General features: G+C 33.4%; 1 protein-coding gene across 4 annotated transcripts in view; it reads right to left on the reverse strand.

The window, feature by feature from the left end:
- The window catches only part of Micu3 (mitochondrial calcium uptake family member 3), an 84,304-nt gene that overhangs the window by 24,031 nt on the left and 47,662 nt on the right, over positions 1–12,611 (reverse strand). For 3 of the 4 annotated variants that reach the window (XM_040731798.1, XM_040731800.1, XM_040731799.1), the window contains exons 5-8: positions 10,118–10,165; positions 7,359–7,441; positions 5,973–6,044; positions 3,542–3,580 (exon numbers count right to left, since the gene is read on the reverse strand). In XM_040731798.1, coding sequence (XP_040587732.1) covers positions 3,542–3,580; positions 5,973–6,044; positions 7,359–7,441; positions 10,118–10,165 — 242 coding nt within the window. The remainder of the gene's footprint in view (positions 1–3,541; positions 3,581–5,972; positions 6,045–7,358; positions 7,442–10,117; positions 10,166–12,611) is intronic. The other variant, XM_040731801.1, reaches the window with a different exon arrangement.

The raw sequence follows: 12,611 nt of genomic DNA on the forward strand, positions 1-12,611 counted from the left end.
ACTAAGGAAGAGCATACAGATATTGCCTAACACTTTATTAGTTTGGGTATATTCATAAAAAATTTGGAAGGCAAACATAGAAATATATTAAGTGTCTTCTAAACTTAAAGAAAAAATAAATTTCAGTTAATCTAAAGAAGGAAAGGTAAAGCTAGGAAAAAAGAACGACTTAAACAGAGAAAAATAATTAAATTCCACCTCAGAAAGCGATCATAGTAATGTACATCAACTGAATTTTCTAGTTAAAGAGCACAGACTATCAGCTAGGAGAAAGAGAGACGAGTACAATTCACAAAATATACCATTAACAATTTCCCAGTTAATGAGAAAAGCAAAGCTGAAAAGGTAGAGTAGGCTACTGTTGATGAGAGACCAGTCATTCGCAGCAGCTTGCTCAGTGTGAATAAATGAAAAGGCCAGGCAAAAGCTAACCCAGACACATCTTAAAGACTCTTACAGATACTATCTGCCTTTGGTTTTGTATCGAGACGTGTACTGATAGTACAAAAGCAATGAATGCAAGTCCTGGTAATTGTGCACAGTGAGCTGAGACAGTGCCATCAAAGACCAACGTCACCACAATCTCCAGTGCCACACACTCTCAGCTGGGGAAAAGACTCCATTTAAGAATGCTCTTGCTCAGACTTCTGAGTACAGATTTTCAATATCTGGTGTAGCCATACAGGAAGAACCCATGGAGCACTTTCACTGCATACACAGGGGCTGGAACTGCCCAGCAAAAGACAGTCTGTTACAAGCTGAACTAGTACCATGTTCACTCGATAGATAACTGATAAAGCCACTGCTTGCAGCAATAAAGGAGACGAGTTAGAACTACCTCCAATGACTCCATTCATATAAGGTGTAAAATGAGTAAAACTAAAGTATAGTTTCAGAATGCACAGGTAGTGAAGCAAAGCTCTTTCAATAAACCACAGAAGCAGGGATCATTTTGGGGACACAGAAGAATCATGACCCATGACCAGGGACAGTATGAAGGGATATAGCAACATTGTATTTCCTGAGCTAGTTTATAATTATTCATTTTTTCCATTAATTTTGAGCTAAAATATTTTTAAAATCAGGAAAAGCTTTATTACAGGAAACAATAATAAAAAACCTAACATATTAATTAAAAAGGTAGTCTATATGTATAACTAAACTAAAGATTTTATAAGGCAACCCCCCAGAAATCTAGTATAGTACCTACCAGAAATTTAGCTAAGACATAATTAATTAATCTATATTCTTATACATGTAATAATGTATCAAAATAGATAAATAAAAATGAAGAACATTTTGAATGGACAGTTAATCTGTAATTGTAACATTTATTTAATATACCAATTGACAAGGGCTGGAAAGATGGCTCAGAGGTTAATATATCAATTGACAGATCAAGCAGACAAAACTGCCAGTCATGACAGAGAAGACTGAAAACATATAACTAGCATGTATGGCAATATATATGTAAAATATATGTACATATATATTATAACTCTGCATCATAAACTAGAGAAGACATTCTTTTAAACTAATGATTATTTATGAATATCAACATTTAGCTCATAAAACATATTTCAACATGTGATGAAATACCAGAGAAATGGTATTAAAAATTGACACATTTTCTGATAGAAATATAATTGGGGTAGTTAAGAAACATAGTCTAAAAAAGTCATATAAGGGATGTTGAAATCAAACATTCTTGGTCTTGGTTACTTGAATTACTTATTCTTTGAATTTTTTGTATGTCTTCATTACTGTGGAAAATAACCAAGACTGACTACATGAGAAATATAAAGCAGTCTGGGTTATTCACAGCAGAAGTGCTACTGAAGGAAACTACTATATTCACAGACAAAAGGGAACAGCCTCAGCCTTCTACTGCAGCAGGAAGGGTTAACACAGGCAGACCTGGAACAGGCTACTTGAGAGGTCAGAGTGTTTGTCTTCATGTTCAGATCCCACTTCCAGGAAGTGCCTCCTTCCTGAAGGACTTGAGGATAATCATCACTAACTGATAAGAGACTTTCTCTTATAGGAAAAAGTTCCTAAAAATCAAACAAATTCTTAAAAGAGTTAAATTATATAATCCACTTGAGAATGTGGATTAGAACATGAAGTTATACAACATCATATTCATGTGCATTTTACATATGGACAGAAGCTGTCCTCAATAAAACCAAATGAAAAATGTGCTAACCAACAAAATAAGAAAATGTTTTCCTGGTCAAGGATAATGTGAATAAAATATACACTGTTTAAATGTGGCTATTGAGAATCTCTTAAGGCCTGAGGCTGTGAAGTCTGCACAGTTGGAACTACATGGTAACTACTTAAGAAAGTAAAGGAACCATTAAAACTGCCACAGTTAAAAAGTGGCTCATACAATGACATGGAAAATAAACCATAAAGTCATAAATACTATTAACCATATGTTTAAAAGTACATGTGATATTCTAAGGTGAGATTTTCACTTTATAAGTTCTTACAAAATTTTAAATGATTATCAGAGAAACATCAATTAAAATTTCTCTTACTGGGAAACAGCAGTACATTCTATAGAAAATGTTTCCCATTTCTTAGACAAATTTAAACAATTAGGTATGTGAGTCCCACAGACTCTCCAATTAGTCCCTGTTCTTCCTTATGAACAGGCAGGATTCCCTGTGCTTTATGCTGAAACTGTCTCCAATATGTGTTCAAATCTAAAGTAAGTGTTTTTATAGTTTAGAGTAGCTAATTAAACAGCACAGAGGTGATATGCCTACTTTTAGGATTGGGTACCTTAAACACTTGCCCCTGAATTCAACGAGTTTTCTGGTGGAATTTCTACAGGCTTGAAGGACAGCTGGGGAAATTAAATTAACTACACATGTTTATAGGAAAGGATCAGGTCTATTCTGAGCAGGTTCTTAGGTGCTGGGCTAACCAATAAACTGTTCTCAAGAGAACAGAAATGTCACAATTAGGGCATTTATAGAAATTTTCACAACAAAAGCATGAAGTTCACAGTTGATTTGTGTAGTAATGTAATGAGTAGCATCTTATACATCTTATACATCTTTTTAATAGACCAGAGAAAGTAGACAAGCAACAGAGTTTCAGAAAAGATGATAATGGAGAATTTAAAAGTCTATTAACAGGCTTTTATTGGAACTGACCAAGTCTAGATTTTGATTTTAAAATACCCATGTTCTTCAGGAAGCAAGCCTATCTGCTGTATTATTTTTGTATGACACTTCAGATATTGCTGAAAAATATAAAATTTCAATTACTCTACCAGAATTTCTGGTGGCACTTTTTCACTCACATTTATTTTAATTTACAGATACATAACTAATAAAGATATACAATTGTTTTCTATATTTTTGTCTTATAAATTAAGAAATTATTTTGGCTTGATTGCATCTTACTGTATTCAACAAATTCCAAAACATTTTAAATAGCAGATACAGCTTTCTATAAAGAAATAACGTTATCTAATATAATAGGTGAGGGCTATATACATAAAGAACATTTAAAGTGTTGTACATACACTATTAGTAGGAGAATGGTATCCATACAGTTGAAGACGCTGACATAGAGCACAAAGGGCCAAATGAAGTGTCACATTTCAGAATGAACCCAAGTACAGCAAAAGAAAAAAAGAAAAAGACGACAAAATAATCAATTAGGAAGGGCAAATCATTATGCTACATTCTCTATAAAGCACACACACATGTGAGATAAATGTTAAAGATGAGTAGCAAAGTTTTTAAAATCTAATATAATTAAACATTAAATGAATTTGGTTCATTTCAACCATTTTCATTGTACGTGAGAAAACCACAGCTGTGAGTAAACATGCTCCCCTTAAGCATGTAGGTTTGTAGAGAGGTTTCAGGATCTTCCATACGATGGGATTGCTAGATTCAGCAGCATGGAGGTGACAATGGTATGACAGGCCTACTCTGGAACCTACTCTCTACCATGGTGGTTATGACAACAGAGTCTGTGAAGCAGTATTAATACTTACCTGGAGAAGTGAGGACTACATGAGAAGGACCCTCTGTGTGGTCTTAGCACAGACCTTAGTACACAGTGGCCATTTCAGACTTTTATTGACACAGAAGTATTTTAAAATTTTGATTTGGATAAGCTTTTTTTGTTTTGGTTAAAGAAACCTTGAAGTTGTTATTAAGGCTACTGGCTAACATTTTAATGTTTATTATTATAATTATATATTCTACTAGTAGGTAGCTAAGCATTTTAGTTCATTTAATCCTTATAAAATTATTCTATCATTTCAACTGTAAAACTAAAAATATCGAGACAGAGAGGTTAAGAATATTGCTGAAGATTACACAGGCACAGGTAATATTCAAACCCTCCAAACCAGGCTCAAGAGTCTGGTTTACTTTCTTTTGGGGCTTTTTCTTATTTTTTACTATAAGGCAAATTTTAGTTGCTTCAAGTTCAACCTACTGTTTAGAACACATGTACATGTTTACTATTGTTTGTATCACTCTGACAAAAGCATTTGCATTTTACTTGATCCCCTATAGACAAAACAGTATAAAATAACTTCAGATTATAAAGTATGACTAATGCACTGAAGCCAGTGCTGTCACTATCAAGTACAGTAACGAGGATTTGTAGAGCACTCACTGCTGAATGGTGCTGTCAGTGAGAGGCAAACTAAAGACTGCTTCAGAATCCCTGGAAGGGACATCTGAGAACTAAACTAGGTAATTAACAGTGCCTTTGAGATCAATTACTGCAATGAAATCCTTTACATATATAATATAGTTATACACAACTCATGTGTTATTTTTACTTGTTCTTTAAAACTACATTTCTTTCCCAATATATTTGCTAAGGAATGTATCATTGACATAAGACAGATCATCTATGAAAAGCTGATCTAATACAGATTTCATAATTTACCTAGATATTGCCTAATTAATCCAAGCTAATGTGATTTCCATCACTATTATGAAATACTCATTTATCTTGTGTTTTTTGTAGCACTATAGCTTTCTCTTCTGTGTTGTGTGCGAGTCCTCCCTTTCTTCTTTCCCTTTGTTATCCAATGTATGTATTTTTAAAATGCTAACGACTAGAATTATACTTCTTGTTAAATATCTATTATATATTAACAAAAACATAGTATACTTCTGGTATTTAAGTAGCATATGAATAACTGAAGATGGATAAAAGTACAGAATTCACAGCTGGCCACCATAGGTTCAAATTGTGACTTTGCCATTGAACAGTATTATAACTTTGGATAAAGTATTTAAACTTTATAATAATCAGTTCCTCATCCTTAATTATGTAAAACAGGAAGGTTGTTGGATAGATTAATTGACAAGATGCATGAAAAGCATCTACCCTTGTACTTGATAATAAGGACTTAGGGCCAATCTGTTATTTTTATTATGTAAACTGGCCTGTTATGAAGACTGAACTATCTGGGACAAAAAAATGAAGACTGAAAGGATAAAATGCTGTCAATTCCAACTTCAGAACAAAGCACTAATATGTAACCCAGAAGAAGAATCTATACTATTCCTAAGAAATGCAGAAAGCCCATATTACTTCCTTATATTTGCCATTCATTATGTTACATTATCATTAAATTCATTCACATAATTAAACCTTTGCATATTCACCTTTAAATTTTTACATGCATAATGATCTTATTAATCTATTATAAGATATACCCTTCAAATCTCACAGATAACAACAGTATGGATGAAAATGATATAATGAATATGACTGTGGGTACAGATATTTAATATCAATATTTAACATAAATATTGATATTGATGTATAAGATACTGAAGTAATTTTATTACATTAAACCTTCAGAAAGTTTTCAATAAGGGAAAAGATCCAAATTTTAAATGTTACATTGTTTCAACATGTACAAAATAATTCTCACCTGGAAAAACCCACTGAAACTACTATAAAGTATGTCTTACCAGCATTGCACGTTTTTCTTCATCTCCTTTAGTTTCTCTCTTTTCATTTTTTTTCCTGAATATCTCCTGAAGCTATAAGGAAATAAATCAGGAACCAAATTCCATCAGAATTGAGTCACCTACATATTAGTCTATGCTAAGTACCTACTAAAAATAAACAAAATAGTTTCAACACCATTTAATCTACTCTAGATATATTTTCTGATGGCAGAATTTTTCACAAGGAAAAATACATTCTTTGGTACTGGCAATTCACAGTTGAGTTAAATGTGTCTAATGTCACAGTTTCCTTTGATCTCTATGACACAAGACAGTGAGCCTGAGGCATAGACAGACAGAGATGGAAACTGCTGGGCTGTAAACAACATGGGAGCAGTCCTGAAGGACTCTGTTAGAGTCCAGCTTTGGTCTCACACTAATGTCATTTCAGGCCACTCAGTGCTCTAACTTGTTTATGTATGAACAAAGGACAAGATCACCTGTAAAGTTCTTGCATTGTAGAGAGACGACTGCTGAAATCATGCCCCAGATAAATTAATTGTTTAAGGCTTATTTTCTGTACATGGAAAATGAGGAAAATCTCTTGCCTTAGAGAGAGCTATATAAAATAAGTATCACAATGAATTACCTACCTATTATTTCTAATTAAATGTGAGCTAGAGATTTAAACAGTATTATAAATAAAACAATTCTTTATATGCCACCTCTTTTTCCTACTTTTAAACAGGAGAATATATAGAACGGCAGAATTGAACATTGATATTAAAGGGAGATTTTGCTACTCTAAGAAATAAATTATCATTACTTTTTATTTCAGAAAAAAACAGAGAAAGCATTTTGCCATAGGAACAGATGTAGGACACAGAAGTAAGAGAAAAAAAAAAAAACCAAAACCAAAACAACCCCAAATTGGAAGGGGCAGATGGGAAAATGAGTAAGCAACTACAGACTCTGACAGACCATGTAACAGGAGAGGAAGATCAGAGGTCAAAGCTCTTGGTCAAAGAAAAGGAAGGGGACAGGGGAGTGGGTCCACACACCTAAAGTATAATAGTGAGTGGAGAGAAAAGGAGAAGGGAACGGTGAGTTCAAACTGATAAAAAGGAAATCCTATGGTAAAGAGCTGCGGCAAGGTGGCCAGCAGGAGAAGCTGAGTATTTGTTGCACAACATAATCTCAGGAGGGATTATTATCCACCAAGTACAAAGTACCTGACAAATTCCAAACTTCCACCTATATTCATCTTTAAAAACACAATATAACTTATACTTCCATAATATAAACATTATTTGAAGTATTATTACATTAATATCCTAACAACAAAAAACATAACATATAAGTAAGCAATGTTTAATTATTAGAAAATACAGTATATCATGTACATACCACCAAAAATTCCTTTTTATCCACCATCTCATTTCCATCTGTGTCAAACATGTTGAAAGCTATTCGAAATCCTGCATGAGGCTCTGCCAGAAAAAAAAAACCCGGAACAAGTTTTGATAAAATGAAAAGAAAAGTATTTCAAAGTACAAAATCCATGCATTCAACAGATAGATACATACACTGCAGAAAATAACTAATAAATGAAAAGCAATATGTTACTATAAGTTAAATACAGCAAAAGTTATACTGAGGGGTACATATATTTTATTTATGTATTGCAAACTTAGTAGCAGAACTCACAATAAGCTTTTTAAGTACTTGACTATTACTTACTGGATAGCATTAAAGAAAATATTTGACATCTGTCTCTCTAAAAACAAATATCCACATTCTGCCTATTTGTTAAAAAGCAACTAGGAGGTAACTTCATTTGAATTTTCCTGGATGTTCCACTGCTTGAAGTGACAGAAAAGGAATAAAAATACAACATAATGCACCAGTTAAAATTCTTCAGAAAAATTTAAAATCACCTGTGGAATAAATGTGATCATGAGAGGGTACAGATTTGGGGTTAAACTTTAAGAAGCTTCAAAAACCAGAAACTTTGATAAAGTGTCTTAATGTGTAATTCCAGGCTCTTCAAAATCTAAGACACGATTTTCTTTCTGAGAAAGACTTTTATGTCCTGTGAGCCAAATTAATTTTATGAGCCTTTTCCAGAAGCTCATGCTTTTTTATTGTTTGGTTTTTCTTTTGCCATTTCTCGAGTATAAACAAGAAAATCTGGATGGAAGAAAACTTGGATTATCTTTCAAGGAGGAGTTCTCTGAACAATACTTTTTGGAAAAACTTCACCTTATACCTCTGAATTGGCTAGCAAAAATCTAAAGGCTCCCCCTACTCAACTAGTAAACTTGCTAGCCCAATCGATCTGAAATCCTGAACTTTGCAAAGAAGCGGATAGCCCTACTTTCTTAATCCATCATAACCATCTCTGGAAATATCAGAAATGGAAGCCAGTCCCTTATGAGCTTATTTCTTGTAGGTATTTTAGGAATATGCATTTACTTTTATATTATCATTCATGAAAACTGACACCATATATGATAATCAGATTCTATATTTTTTAAAGATCTGAAAAAATACATGTGTAAAATAACCTTTATCAGCACTGTTTAGAAGGGGAAATGACAAGGAGGAAGCATACACAGGCACATACCATATATAATGTGCCCACTTCATCATAGTCTCTTTTCACGCTTTTATTAAGTCTCATAATTTTTCTGTCATACTCTTAGAAAATGTCACAGCACCAGACAATTTAACCTGCCCATAGTAAGCAAGCCAACTATGTATTTTCCTTACTCTCACACCACACCCTGTCCCATCTAACTAAGTGGCTTCCTAATCAAGTGTCCCTTTTAATTCTCCATCACGGTTTATTTAGGTATTTATAATTTGCATCTTTGTATCCAAAGACAATTTTAAAAACATCTCTGATATACCCCTTAACCCTCTGGTTTCATGGTAGGATCATCACAGATTAGGTTACAGGTTTCCAAGCTGGATCAGTCTCGTGTGGCCTGACTATCAATGGCAGAATACTCATTTTTTTCAACACTAAAATCTTAATCATATTATGAGAATAAACAATGTAAGGGAAAATAAAAGATAAATTTTGTTATATAAATGGATTCACATGTTCGCATCTCCCTTTTTTTGCGGCCATATCACTCACAACTAAGGTAAGAATAGCACAGTATAAAATCTCTAAGCACAGAAATCAAATATTGAAACAAATTTGTTTGTTTGTATACATTTCCATAGATTTCCTCATCTGAAATTTCTTAGAGCAATACTCTTTCTTTTTCTTCATTCACTCAACTATTTTCTGAAAGGGTACTATGAATAAGACATTGTTCTTGATATATACAGATGGCCCCAAAGGGTAACATTTAGCCATTACAGACCTTCCACTGCTGTCACACGACCCACATGTAAGCCAATAGTTTCACATAATCTAAGTTCTGTGAAGGAAATAACGCACAATGAAGGGATTAAAAGAGAAGGGCAAGAGAGCTATTTCAAAAGCGGGGCCAAGAGTAAAGACTCAAAATTTTGTGTCAAAAGGAATCCTGAATGATACTGCCCTTAGGAAGCTCTCTGAGAAAAGCTGATGGCTGAATGGGCAGGGATTTCCTCCTTGTGGAGGGAGTTTAAGAAATGGACAGGCCAGGCGCTGAAGCACAGCGAGTACAGCACACAATTCCTCTGCTGGAGGAAAAGCAACTGAACAAAAAGCTCTAGTAAAGCTTCATATACTTCATAAACACTACTGTGTTTGTGCCAGAGAGAGTGAACCACGGCAGTGGACGGATGATGGGTATTTGGACGACTCGGCAGCAGTGAGGAGACACGGGCTTGCTACTCTTTCACAGTAGATTTGCAGAGAACCTGGTTTAAATGCATATAAGAGGAACTTAATAAACCACTGTAGGTTCTTATCTTTAGAGTCTTATGTGGCTTAATCTCCAGAGAATAATATATTTATATATGAACATTTTACTATTGTCACAAGACAAAGTATATAGGTTTTTGACTCTGACTGTGTTACACTTGATATTTTCCTGTGATATTTAGACATGAATTGTACAAGTCAACATACACATGAGGTAATTTCCAATATTATGTTAAGAAAGACATATTTTTAAGATTATAAGAAAAAATCATCTAGAAATAAATTTAACACATGTACTTACTTGTTAAAATACATAAAAGAAAAAGATATTCAGTGTAAGAAATCACACCTAGAAGAAAACAGTATCAATTAATGCTTTGTAAAATACTAACATTTTTCACAAACATAAAAGTTATTTTACACAAGAAAAACTATGAATTGGTTTAAGACATATGCTAAAGATTGTTTTAAATGAGATGACAACTTTACAAAATAATTGCAAATGTAACTAAATTCATTTTATTTAAAATTTTCCACATGCCGCTACAAAATGTCCATTCATGATAATATACTGGCAACAAAAGCAAAATTTAAAAATTGATTTACAGTTTAACTTTTTTTTTGAGACAGGGTTTCTCTGTATAACCCTGGCTATGCTGCAACTCCCTCTGTAGACCAGGCTGGCCTCAAACTTAGAGATCCGCTTGCCTCTGCCTCATGAGTGCTGGGATTAAAGGCATGCGCCATCACCACCAGGCTACTTTAACTTGTTACTTGTTGTTAATGTATGAAACTAACATAAAAAAGGTCAGAAATGCTATAAAGAGCTTAGTCACTTTTTATGTAACACTTGAACAAAACATTTATATTTACTTGTTTAGTTATTTGAGGTGTATTCAAAAATAAAACCTTATACTTACCAGTTTTGGGGGGTCAAATGATCATTTACTACTTTTCTGACAGTTTTCATCCTTAATTCATTCTATGAATTTTTTTTAATTCAATGGCCCTCAGTTTATGTTTTCTGAAACTTGAGTTCTCTGTATCCCATAATTACAAGTTTTACTAAGGATGTGTATAAAGTAAATACAGATTCTATTTACACATTTTTCACTTCAAGGCTACACTTTTCTATTCTTAAAGCTAGAATTAATAGCTTAATTGACCAAGAAAATACTGAAAAAATTAAGTTCAGGAGTAAGTCTACAATATTTACATAGATTGATGTTTGGGAAAAGGTATGAAAAACAAACCATCTTAAATAGATTATGGACTTAAAATCTCCACTTATCATGTTCCTTGAGGTTCCACTAACTCTTTGTTACAGAACAAAGAGACTAGGAGTTACTGTCAGGCAGTTTGTCAGGGACCTGAGGGAACTACCCAGGGGCTAGAAAAGCATTCTCTTTTGTTTATACTCGAACATTGACCTAGAGACAGACAGTTCTGGATGACTGCCATGAAAGTTATGGGAGAGTTTGAAATGGTCAATGGTCTTGAAGACACAATTACCTAAGAGTCCTCTTACTATACTAATTCACTTAGTAGATGACAAAGATTACAGTTGATATTAAGTACTTGAAAATGCCATATAATTACTGATGACTAATCCAAGACTTCCCCTATGATAGGGTGAACTAACAGGAGACCTAATTGACTGCAGAGGGTCATGGCAGGCATTTTTCTGTAGGACTACCTGGCTACTGAGTTGGATTAATATGCACCCAGAAAGAGAGAACAAAATGATATAATTTAAAGAAAATAGTCAAGAAAAAAAAATACTATGAGAGCTGAACTATAGACTCACAATGCTTCCTAACTATAAACATAGAAAACCAGAAGAAAATTAGAAGATTAACCCTTTGATTTACTCGAGGCTAACTTAAATGTGACAAACAATAACATAAAGTCAAATGCGCGTATCTAGTGATGGTACAGTCTCTAGAAGTGAAGGAGAAAGAAGATGTTAATTAAATCACAGAAATTGGGAGGTTTAGGCAGGATGGTAAATTCAAGGACAGCTTTGGGCTTTTTAAAGAGACCTTGTCTTGAGTAGTAGAGAGGGAGAAAAGATGACAACTAGGTTTTGAAAATTCAATTAAAAATTTTTAAGAATTCCCTTAAAAACATGACATTGGTAAATTACTATTTCTTGATCTATTATTGTTTTCCTATGTGTTACATACTACTTTTATAAGAAGCTGCTTATTTTTTTTACTGAGCTATAGCTAAGAAGATAAAATCAGTTTTTAAATTAATGTTCAGTAATTTAAATATTTAGCTTTAAAAATTTACCACCACTTAATCTTTGTACACACACACACACACACACACACACACACACACACACACACACGTAAATCAAGTAGTCAGTGTTTCTCAACTACCTAGCAAGCTGGTTTTAAACTCTTATAAGACCACAGTTAAATGATCTTGCTAATATCAAGAATATAAGACAGATACAAAGTATCTTGTAGGTAATTAATGGGCAGGCATAGTTATTTAAATTTTGACTAGTCCAAATAACTAGACTCCTTATAGCAGCAACATTTGGAGAGCTCAATAATCACAACTGACCAATGGTTTCTATATAAAACAGAAAAGAAATATGAACAATTCCATCACTGCAAACATCTTTACTAAACAGTGCTAAATGAATACTCCCCCCTGAAAAATAAACAAAAGCAGAAAGAAAACATAAAAGAAAATAAGCATATAACATTCAAAGGGTTAGCTTTTCCAGTCTAGTGTTTTCTTAGGTAAAAAAGAGAATTCTTTCTTCTATGTATTTTTCA

Source organism: Mesocricetus auratus, unplaced genomic scaffold, assembly GCF_017639785.1.
Source record: "Mesocricetus auratus isolate SY011 unplaced genomic scaffold, BCM_Maur_2.0 Super-Scaffold_100026, whole genome shotgun sequence".
NCBI classification, from domain to species: domain Eukaryota; kingdom Metazoa; phylum Chordata; class Mammalia; order Rodentia; family Cricetidae; genus Mesocricetus; species Mesocricetus auratus.